Source organism: Pterocles gutturalis, unplaced genomic scaffold (assembly GCF_000699245.1).
Source record: "Pterocles gutturalis isolate BGI_N339 unplaced genomic scaffold, ASM69924v1 scaffold19643, whole genome shotgun sequence".
NCBI classification, from domain to species: domain Eukaryota; kingdom Metazoa; phylum Chordata; class Aves; order Pterocliformes; family Pteroclidae; genus Pterocles; species Pterocles gutturalis.
Genome location: NW_010123481.1, coordinates 17,487 through 29,440, shown reverse-complemented (window position 1 = coordinate 29,440; position 11,954 = coordinate 17,487). Strand labels below are relative to the sequence as shown.

Genomic DNA, 11,954 nt, shown 5'->3' with positions numbered 1-11,954 from the left:
CAGTCTTTTTGAGGCAAGCTCTCTGCCTGATGGAGACCATGGCAAAAAGTGGTCACAGACTACCAACAGATACGTAGGTCTCACAAGCAAGGAGGGGCAGAATTCCTGTGCCCTGCTGCACAACTTCCCACACCCACCACTGCAGCACCTGGTCCTTAGTTCTTCCCTCTTCCTCAGAGGAACCTTCCTGCTTGCTGGGCTCCTAAGGCCACCTTGTGAAGCTTCTGCCCCCGGCAAAACTTCAGCATCCACCTACACGAGCCACAGGTGGTGCGCCTGACTTCCGTACATGCTGTGTATGATTCTAGAGACATTGTAATTTTCACAGGCCTCTGTCAGTCTCCCCGAAGTGAATCTTTTACTGCTGACTTAAACAAGATTTTTCTGGAGAGGGAAGTAGCTGAAGACAATTAAAATGAAAATTACATAAATAAGTTAGTTTCACATCTGATTTCTCCAAAATCTGACGATTCTGTGCAAAATAAATGTAGATCAAGCTCAAAATATTGAAAGCTGTGAGCCTGAAAGTGTACAATTCCTGAGTCAGTAAATTACTTGAGGCGCAAACAATTTTCTGGAGTGTTAAGGCCCAGCAATACTGGATAGAAAATGCCACAACTGTCCCATTTTTCACACTTTTCAAGGGCTTGGGAAAAATTAAAGGTGATAAAAATTGCAAATAGAGTGGCAGTAATGTTATCATATGGTTTCTGATCATAGTCCCAATTTATATGCCACAATAATCCACAAGGATGTAACCAATTAAGAGTTTGCTTCTTCCTCTTCTCACAGTTTTCTTAACTATTGCATTATTTTTCTCACTTTTGTTAGCCAAGAAAAATTCCAAACTTTTATTATTCAATTTCACACAATATGCAAATATTGTAATGTGGATGTCTGGTTACTTTTTTACCAGCTTTGAAGTCTCCACAGAAAAAGTCTTGAATAATTTTGAGAACAATAAGAGACATTCTGTATTACATGTTTGACCAGCTTCAGAAATTGTAAGCCCTTGGCTAAAAGCTTTAAATCTGAAAACAATCAGCTGTCAGGTCTTTTCTGTGTCTCATTAAGGTCTAAGCTGTTTCAGTTGGGAAGTGGGGAGGAAACAGTTAACTAAAGCACAGTTGAAACCCTTCAAAGAACCTCTGAATTTGCTCTCAGGTAGTATTTTAGGCCATGATTTTAACAACTACGTGTTTTATTAGCTCTTCTAAGTTTGTGTGTTAATAAAACCATTCAGCTAGGTTCATACCAAGTGGATAACTGTTCTTTTAGAGCCCAAATGGTTTTACAGGTATTGATTATATGCTGATGTAATTTTTTTTTCCCCAGTCCATTGTTGCTGACAATATATTGATATGTCCTGGATATATTACCTGTATCCATATTTGAATTTAGCAGTATTTCCAGCAGTTAAATGCTAATGATAAGGTTCATTGATTGTTCTTCTGGTTTTGATTCTTCTGAATCAAATTGATGAGGCTAACAGAGACAAGCCTAGTTCTATAGATCTTGGGGAACTAGGTGAACAGTAGCCAACGAGGCTGGCTGTGCAAGGAAATCTGCAGAGTCTGGTTTCTCAGTTCTGATAACTAGTCGTTGTTGTCATGGTAGTGTTGTAATATGTTCTTTGAAGCACTGTACAAATATATTTTGTCCATTTAGCAAAAGATAGCCCCAATCTAGTCACCATTAATTTCGTGCAAGTATTCAAGGGACTAGGGGCCAAACATGCCAGAAGAAAATAGAGTGGTCCCTGTTAGTTAAAAACTAGGAATGGTAAAGGAATAAGCTCCCAGGTTTTCACTGAGTCTTGAATGTTTCTACACTAAGACCTGTGTTATTGCAGCATTCATAATTTGTCTAGAAAGGAGGTGAATGATGAAATTTTACTTTGGTGGAAAAGACGATGGCTGACAGAAGAGGGAGGACAGGGTTTAAAAGGGTGAAGGACAAGGAGGACAAAGTTTGTAAGTACAGAAGGACAAGGTTTATAAGGGTAAAATGCATGGGTGATAAAATGGCAGGTAAAATTTAATATAGATAAATGGAGGGTAACGCACGGCAAAAGCATCTTTGACTTACGCAGAGATGGTCTTTGAGCTGATCATGATCACTGAAGAATGCAATTTTCAGCCCATAATAGATAATTCTATAAAACTGTCAGCCCAGTGCATAGCGTCATGAGCAAGAAAACAAACTGTCTGCCTCAATTTGAATTGTATCTGTCTGCACAGTTTCAAAATGTGCCATCATTCTGCAGCTCCAACTCTGTAGTGCAAACAACATATTGAAAACTCTGTTCAGATCTGGTTGTGGTTTGATTTGGTTTCTTTTTAATGCAAAGCTTTAGGAAACACATATGAAATTACAGCTACCATGCAACTATTGATAATGGCCCATTTAATGTGAAAGGGCTTAAGTTTTGGGTTTTTTTTTTTTGGTTGGTTGGTTTAATTTTTAAATACTGTGGCACCCTGAGGTAAGTGTGGAGTAGCTTTAATCTTTCAGCTTGTCCCAGATATTGTGTCTCCTCATAAGATTTAAAGTAGATAGAAGTTCCATTATAATAAACTCTCTGTGCCAGAAATTTGCACTTTAATACTCCTTGTCCTGTGCTCTTGCAAAATAAAATGGAGAAAGTTTGTGCAATACTTACTGATGTCTTAACTTTGCGACTTTCCTTAAGGAAGAAGAGTCAGACAGTGAAGAAAATTTTATTGACCTGAATATTCTGAAGGCACAAACATACAGATCAGTAAGTTGTTACACATCAGTCCTCTGTTGAGAGATTTTTACATCTGTAGGAGCAGTTTATTATTTCTGTTGGATTTAAGTGTGAAAGTCTTTATATAGTCTAAACTTGAAAAAACATTCCAACTGAAATGAATCAGCTTATTTTAAAAGAGTACTAAACTGTTATCACTGCAAGGTTGCTGGAAACATTTGCAAGAAATTTTTGCAGAGACTTTTAGGGAAACATGGTATTAGTTTCTTGACTGTATTTTAATTTTTCCTCCCCATGCTATTTCTGGAATTATTGTAATTTTTTACTGTGTTCATTCTTTTCAATTCTCACTATGATGAGAAGATGCATTTATTTTAATTCCTAGTCTTTATGAATTCAAAGAAGGCCATTAAAGAAATCTGTTATATCTGTAGTCTAGGTCATTCTGGATATAAATTTTTTTCTGACTGTAGGCATTGTAAGCCATTGTAACATGATTTCTAACAGTTCTCACAATGCATAATGGTGGTTTTTTGTATATAAACTTTGTGATTTCTACACAGGACATCAATGACTCTGCAAAGCAAGAACAGATTTTACAGTCCACGACAGATGCAGCAGAGTGGAATCTGGAAGTGGAACGTGTGCTTCCACAGCTGAAAGTTACAGTCAGGACTGACAATAAGGTATGAGAATGGCAGTTTCTTTACTTTCCATTTACAATTTTTTTTTCTTTTGCCATGCCAAGAATTGTGACTAATGGGCTCTCCAATGCTATCTTGTCTAAATCTTTGTCATTTACTTTGACCGTAGAAGCAAAAATTTTCAGTAGTTTTTTTTTCCAATATTGTATAAGAATTTTTTTTTTCTGCTACTTACAGGGCACCTTATTTCCGTATATTTATTTCCATATGTTTATTCAGTAGAAACTTCTTAAATCGTTAAACATTTGTAATGTATTCATACTTTTGAAAAATTATACCCTCAGTTTAGCAGCTATTAAAACATCTTCCTGGAAGAGAGCTGAGGAACTTTATATCTTTCAACTGTTCAATTTGTCAACCACATGAAAGGATGATTGCATAGAATTCTTCTTGCTGAAATTTAAATTGCAATAAAGTAGGTCTGTACTTCTGATCTAGTCATCATGGCCTCTCCTTATGTTTAGCAAAAAGGAGTACTTTTTTGACTGATTTTACTTACCTGTCCAGATAACTACTTCGAGATGAAATTCATCTTTTCTCAGAAATCAGTATTTCTCTCCATAATATATTTGAAGGAGTTTAGAATGAGCAGCTTGGAAATAGACATCTATCTTTGGCAAGTCAAAGTCCAAACCTAGGACCTATTCTTGGCATTGCCATTGACATTCCTTCTAGGAGCTTGTATAGCACACACAGATCAGTGCAGTATTGAAATTGCTCATTTGTTGTGACCCGTCTAGTTGGGGTGTTGGAGCAATCTGTAGCAGTGATACAGAATTAAATGAAAGATAATCATCTTGCCAAAAATAGGCTAAGCTCTCCACTATCTGTTAAATTGCTTGCCTGTCTTACACTATACTACATTCTTCTATGTGAAGAATTGCATGGTTTGAGCCACCTTTCTCTGATCCTCAGCAAGCCTGTCTGTTACAGAGAACATCATGCTTGATTCTCACACTAAGAAATTAAAATGTAATAAAGGCATACATGGAAAATTAAAGTCACTATTAAGAAGTGAGGTTTACTAGCTTCCAGTTTAATGCACCATCTCTTGGCTTTAAGGAATATGTCAAAATGAACATGAAAAGAAGATTCTTCTTTTTCTAGCTTCTGTGCTATCATGCTTTCAGAAATAACTGGAGGGAAGTGTTTGGTGTTTTTTCTTTCTACAAGAAAAGCATCATGTTCCGTTTCCTGTGCAGTGCATGTATATGTCGTACCAGGAGAGGGTTAATGGTTTAATCAATGACATTAGAAACAAGAACTTATTTGTAAAGTCCTGGGCAGTGGTGGGAGGTGTGGGGGGGGTGTGTTTGTTGTTCTTTTCATTTAAACTTCAAAGTTTAACAAATTGTGAACAATTGTCACCAGACCAACAAATGATCTTGAGTACTGCAAACTTAAAACCCAAAATTCAACACAAGCACATTTTCTCTGCTAGCCTTTGTTTCATTCTGAACAGCAGGCAGCAGCACAATTGTAGACAGCAGATGAACTTCATGGGCTGAACAGCTGTTGGAGATGCTCAGCTATGCTCTTCTGAGGTAGTGAGACAGGAGCACTGGTCCTTTGGTAGTTAGGTGCATGTCCTGTGCAGGGCGATAGCCTCACTTCAAGTCATTGGAACTGCCTGAGATTGAGGGCTGTTTAAATGTGCAGCTGTTTTAAGCCAGGATTTGTTTTGTACCTGCTATGAGACACTATAAGTGTCTCTATCCTCCAGGAGCTCCAGGATGGGGAGTTCCTCTCGCTCAGGTGCTGCAGCCCAGCCCTGCATGACTGAGGACCTGCAGGTCCCCATATCAAACTGATGGATGCAGCTGCTGCTTCTTTCTTGTTTGCAGGTTCAAAAGGATATATCACACAGACACACAGAGGAACCAGACATGGCCAGTTACAAAAACTGCCATAAACAAGGCCCTGTCTTCTACAGCCTCCCATGTAATATAAGTATAGACAGCCAGGCCCCCTTCCTCCTCTTCAGCTAATTAAGATTTAAGTTCAGTAGTGAAAGCACACACTGCCTTCTCTCTAGATTCACATGCACGTGTCCATTCATGGATCCCTCAACTACTGGCATGGTCCTTCTGTCTGTCTGATCCCCCTGCCTCCATCCTGGGCCTTCTTTACTGTTTCACTGCTCTTCTATTTGCAGGCTAGTCCAGCCTGATGCTTGCCAGCAAACAGATGCGTGTGCTCACATGCTTATCTTAAAGGCACTCTACATTTGTGGGTGCCCCTGAATACCAGCATATACTCTCTGCCTGCCTCACACCCAGGCCTGGACCCAGGGCCTACTACTTGACGGCTTGTTCAGTTTTAAGTCTGCTATTGAATTTTACACATGCACAGCAGGTTTAGGGAAGATGCAAACCCTTGCCTGTCCCCACCCCAGCAGCTGGCATCAGCACCACGGGCTTGTGACCCACAGCCTTGCTCCAGCTGCTAGCACTGAGCCTCTCACTTGCTTTACTTACACCGGTCCTTCCCAGAAGCTGGATTTTAGGATACACATTGATCCAGCCTTGATGGCTGAGACCCTCACCTGCTCTTGTGGCTGGCACTGAGACCCCTACTCTCTCCATCTGCAGACACCACAGGTCTGGGACACCTGCAGCCCTGGGCAACTATTTACACATGACCAGCCTCTCTTATACCCCTCTCCGTTCCCCACTTTGTTCCTCCCCAGTCCCTTTCCCCTGCATGTTGTTTCATCAGTGTGCATAGTTGCACCAACCCTCCTCCCGAATATCTAGAGCCCCCAGATTTGCATTATCAGTTACCAGGGCCAGGTTCACCTTCTTTGAAGTGATGCTGCAGTTTCTTGATAGCCCATCAGTTAGTGTGACTTAGGAGTTTTGTTTCTTGTCCTTGTCTGCCTTAGTGTTTTTCTGACAGGTCTGTATCTCTGTAGGTTTTGGTTTTTCCCTCCCCCTTTTCCTTATCGTCTCATTTTGACAACGTCCTCGATCAGATAATCTTACTGAAGCAAACACTGCCACCTTCTACATATCCTCACAGTACCTATTCTACAAGAAAGTCTCCTAAGGTTTGATTTCAAGTGATAAAGATTTATTAACATAACATTTTTTTAACACTTAGACCAGTACAGTGCCAAAAGCTTAGAAATCTCAAAAATATTTTTTAGCATGTTCAGAAACACAATACTGAAATAGCAGTAATTCTGCAGTGCTGCTACTTTGCTTCATTTTTTACTCACTGTCTGCAGCTGTGCTTTGGTCTGGGAGATGTAAAAAGTTTGCATTGTTAGGGAAAAATTTGTGATAAAGCTTGGGAACTGGAATTGATTTCTATGTAGAAGTTGCCTACCTATAAAGTTAAAATAGCATCTTCTCTCATCCCCCACCCCTGAGTCCATGTATCTTTCCAATGACCTAGAAGCTGCAAATTATTTTTCCCCTTCTAATTTTGTCCCACTACCAAAAACAAGTTCAGGTGCTTCAGCCTCTGTAATTTCTTTCCGTTCTTCTCCTGATAATAGTAAGGGCTAAGTAAAAAGGGAGTATCTGTCAGGCTGGAAGTGGTAGGTGTTGGACATTTGAAGTAGTCATTTTGTCTAAGAATAAGCTAAGTTAGTGCAAATATAATCAATATTTCCAGTATTTGTGCCCAGAGTGGTTTCTAGCAGAAGTAGTTCCCTGAAGATCAGCCAGACTCTAAAAAGCATAGCTACTGCGGTATCAGTAAGGATGTCAGTGTTTGTTTATGGATCTGAGTGTCACATCACGACATTTAGGAGATTTATAAATTGTGTCACGTTAAGCAAGTGCCTCTGGATATGAACATGGCAGTGGCAGAATGATACACAGTAATAGTTTAAAAGAGAACTGACCCTGCCTTACTTACCAGCCTTTGTTTAGTAACCAGAGAAAGATAAATTTTACTTACCTATGCTCTACTTGGTGACATCTTTTCCAGGATTGGAGGATCCACGTAGATCAAATGCATCAGCATAAGGATGGAATTGAATCTTCTTTGAAAGAAACTAGGGTATGTCTTATAAATGCAGAATATTTCACTGATCTGTCAGCATTTTTATTTTCTCTTTGATATATGTTAAGAATAAATTAATTTTTTTTCTTCATTTTATGTGTGCTAGTGCTGTAAAACTAAAAAAGGAAACATGCAATAATGTTGATTAGGGACAGTGGGACTGGCAAAAGATCCTGTGGAAAAGAGTTGTATATATGTGGATTAACAGGGATGTTAGGGTTCATTAATGTATGCATTATCATAAGTACAGCGTAACTATAGAGGGCAAAATAGAATAATACAATAATATAATCTGAAAAAGTGCTGATAAAAACCCCAAAATACTGTCAAATGCTGTTGTTAGAGTAACTTACTGATATTGATATTTGTAATTAAATGAGGGGGGAGCGTGATGGAGACAGTAAAACTTGAAATATCTGTTTTGGAGGTCTGCAAACCAGAACACATTAGGATTAATTTTTTGTTGGCCAGACACAGCATTTCTGTGCTATTTTTCTCTCATTTGTAGGGTTCCATATCCTTTCTTAATTACAGCGCCATTTTAATACTCCCTGTGTACTATCTGTATACTGTCAACCCATATAATATGATTTTCCTAGGGTTACCTTGACAAACTCCATAATGAAATCAGCAGAACATTGGAAAAGATCAATAGCAGGGAAAAGTACATAAACAATCAGTTGGAGCACTTGGTTCAAGAGTACCGTTCAGCACAAGCCTTGCTGAGTGAGGTAATACACTGATCTTTTCTTGTTGTGTTCTCTGGTATTAACTTGCTGTTGAGTGAGGCTGAAGGCAAAGAAGACTCAGAGAGTTACCTGTGAATTCTGCTGTTGGGTGTAAAGCAGGGGAAATGTTGATTGGCTGTCAAATTATATAGTTTTTAAGCTAAACTAGCAATTTTTATTCAGCTGTTCTACAGGTGAAAGTAAATGGATTTTGCCTGAATACTATGTAAATCTGTTGTCAATATTGAGCAGATAGTAAATTGCTAGCTCTGTTTTCCCTGTGAAGTTCACACTCTGCAATGAGTGGAAAAACTACAGTGTCAGTCCAGCACTCATCTCTTATATTGATTACTCATGCTAATGTGCACAAAGCACTCTGATTTTTTACTTAATTTAGTTTTTATGCCAATAGAGGCTGTTTGAGAAGCTTTTTGATCCCCCAGTTAGGAGGCCTGTGTAAGCTACCATTTGGCTAGCCCTCCTATTTGTGGGTGTGACATTAAAATAACACTAAGAGGATTTGACCTCTGTGCTGTTTACCTTACTGTTAAACTTTAAGAAACTTCAAGACAGTAATTTACTGTTGACAAAGAAATATTCTGGGTTTCAGGGTTCAATCCTGTCTGCATTCTGACAAATTTTCTTTTATGTTTATTTCCTCACGTAAATGATCAGAAAACATACTTGTTATTGTGTGTGTATTAGGTCTACTACAATTTTTAAAACTGCTTTAAATTTTTGAATGATAGTCATTACAGGGGCTGATGTTTCAAGCATGTCCTCATGTGTAGCACTGCAAATGGCACCTGGACTTTGTGGGAGAGTTTTCTGGAATTGGGATGTGTGAAAACAAGTTTTGGTGTTCTCTCTGAGCTATCTGCATACATCTCTTCAGCATTGTCATTACAGCAAAAAACATGTTTCTTTCCAGGCTAAAGAGAAGTACCAGGAGGGAAGTGGAGGAGTAACTGAAAGGAGTAGAGTGCTTTCTGAGGTAAAACGCGTCTTCACATAATTTGAATTAATTTCTTTTGCTTATTTTAAAACAATCCTCAGAGAGTTGGCATTTATTGTTTGCAGTTTTATGAACCCAGTTCTTTCTGATTTGTTCTCATGTTAAAGATTAGTATGTTTAATGGAGGCAATCTAGTCCTGTCCCTAAATTCGAAACCCAGCTTGCCATTGATGTTTAACTTGTGAATTTGGACAAACTATTGTGAGCTCTTAATTTCCCTACTTTGTAAATGAGGGTAAATGTGCTGTATTTTATAACCTGTGTCCTAGAATTATTGAGGATTAATCAAGTCATGTCCATAAATTCTTTGGAAGAAGAAGAGCTTAACTCTTGTTTAGTTAAAATTAACAATTTGAAATTTTCATCTTCCAAGCACGTAAAAGCAATATTTGAGTAAACAGTAACTTTTACATACCAATCAAATTATGTTAATACCTAAAACTGTTTTTCTGTTCCTTTTTTTTTTTTTTTAATCAGTGCTCTGACAAATTTAAAGAAAAGATCCTGACTCAACATGTTGAACGTTTCATGGCATTTCATTTAGAATTGCTGCCTGATTTGCAAATATTTCACCCTCTTGGTCCAATTTGGATTTTTTTTTTTAATGGCTCTGTTGTTTGGGTTTGAAACCCACTTTATTTATTAGATGATAAAGTGTCTGGAATAGTCACATAAAATAGAGCACACTATAAGAATGTGCTAGAAATTGTAAACCAGGCTTGAGACTTTTAAATAATAGAATGTAATTGTTCAGTTGGAAGGGGCTTACAACGATCTAGTCCAACTGCAGTAGGTAATAAACACAGCAGTTTAACGGGAGTTTTCTAGCAAAGATTTCTGAGTGTATGGATTCTGCAGAATTAAGGCTTCTTTCTATTTCATTCTCAAGGAAGTTAGTTTGAAAAAGAGTACTTTACGATGACTTCAGATTTAGAACATGTTTGTGCTTTGGAAGTTATTGACTGATTAGTAATGATTAATATGTTACTAGTTGGCAGCCTTCAAACTACGTAGATGCAGTGGTGCATATCTGAGCTAAACTAGACACGTTGGATATTATTACTGATCTGCTTTCAAGAATGCAATCAAATCTCAGCCCACTTGGCAATACCAGTACCGCTGTGGGTATGCATTAATAATCCACCATTGTTTCTTTTTTGTTACTGAAAAGGCTTACTGAAGCCTTAATGAAAGGCCCTTCTAATTTAAGAGTCAAAAATACTAAAGTATTACTTAGACTGTACCTTAGAATCATACATTTGCTTTTTTGGCATTGTCTACAAAGGCAAACTGGTCAGTAGTCAGTGATGAAATGCACTTGTATTCTTCATACATGCATTTTACATACCCGCACATGTGCCAGTGCCCCCAGGCTCGAATGCTGCACCTTCTTTTGCTGCAGTGCTGTTTCTCAGGTTCCCACCGTCACCTGCTGGAGTTCTGACACTTCCAGAAGGGCAGCTGGCACAGTCATTTGGTGAATCTTGGTCTGCAGGGATACTGGTTGCTATCTTCCATCTAGCATCATACTGTAACACTTACACTGTTGTTTTTATTGTTTTGGGTTGCAAAGATTCTCAGTAACACCATGCTGTTTGGCTAACTTGTTACTCTTTTTGCTGTAACTTTTACAACATTAATTTGGTTAAATTAAAATTTTCTTAAGGTTTGAAAAAAATGTTCCTCCCTATACAGCAACTGAGACAGATTAGTTCATTTTTTTTTAACTAACGCAGTTATTCAGGAGACAGTTTTTTGTTTTCTTTTTTTAACTTTACTTTCATCTGGTTTAATTAAGAAAAAAAATATCTATTTTAAGATTACAGAAGTATTAGAGAGGGTAAAGCAGGAAACGGAAGAGAAAGGAAGCAGTATGACTGATGGTGGTAAGTATGTTTTTGCCTCAAACCAAACACCCATTTTTTCAGTGACAGGTGCATAATTTATCCTTTATTAAAGAAAAATAAGACCAGAATGAGTAAGTAATCTAAAATACCAATATTAAAATTTTAAAAGGTGTCTAAGAAGATCAGGAGTCTAAACCTCTTTGAAAAGGTTACGTAAGTCTGCAGAATAGGCAAGGGCTCCAGGATTTCCCCCTGTGGTAAATTGTTTGCAAAAATTAAAAAAAAATAAATTGGTTTCATCTCTGTTTTGAATAGTTATCAACTCGTGGGAAGAAATTCACACATTACAGATTCAAGCCCTTTTTACTTTGAAATAGTTATTGGCAGTAGCTGTTAGATTCCCTGACTAAGGCTGTCTGGAGTCAGTGAAAAAATTCTTCTTGGTATTTTGCTGTTTGGACTTTTTTAATATTTAAAACTACATGCCTATTTGAATTAGTTTGTCTCAGACTTGGTATTTCGTTGTTTGAGATTTTTGCTGATAAATGCATTCTGTTGCAAATGTGTAATGAGTATGAATGCAGAAATAAATTGATGCATATTACAGTAGGGCTAAATATGCAAGCTGCATCTATATTTAACTGTAACCATTATAGCTAATTTACTTAAGTAGTTGTGTTATTTTTTTAAGGCAATCTTGTGCACCCTTGCTTCACTGTGAAGGAGCTACTCACTTGCCTCACAATGCCTTTTCTGTATTACGGCGTGGCCAAGGGTCAGGATAAAATCTAGAGCCCAGAATTATAAGCAGCAGTATGATGCAGCAGCAGCAGCAGCATCCCTAGGGTGATATTAGTGGGAAGTGAGGGATTAGAACCTAAGCATAGAGCACAAAACATTTTAATAGCTTTTCAC

The 11,954-nt window shown here is 38.0% G+C and overlaps 1 protein-coding gene across 1 annotated transcript in view; it reads left to right on the top strand.

Moving 5' to 3' along the window:
• Positions 1 to 1,912: 1,912 nt before the first annotated feature.
• IFT57 (intraflagellar transport 57) overlaps positions 1,913 to 11,954 on the top strand; it is a 10,810-nt gene continuing 768 nt past the window's right edge. The window contains exons 1-7 of the mRNA XM_010077929.1: positions 1,913 to 1,969; positions 2,693 to 2,761; positions 3,295 to 3,417; positions 7,375 to 7,446; positions 8,049 to 8,180; positions 9,109 to 9,171; positions 11,012 to 11,078. Of these exons, the coding sequence (XP_010076231.1) occupies positions 1,913 to 1,969; positions 2,693 to 2,761; positions 3,295 to 3,417; positions 7,375 to 7,446; positions 8,049 to 8,180; positions 9,109 to 9,171; positions 11,012 to 11,078 (583 nt within the window). The remainder of the gene's footprint in view (positions 1,970 to 2,692; positions 2,762 to 3,294; positions 3,418 to 7,374; positions 7,447 to 8,048; positions 8,181 to 9,108; positions 9,172 to 11,011; positions 11,079 to 11,954) is intronic.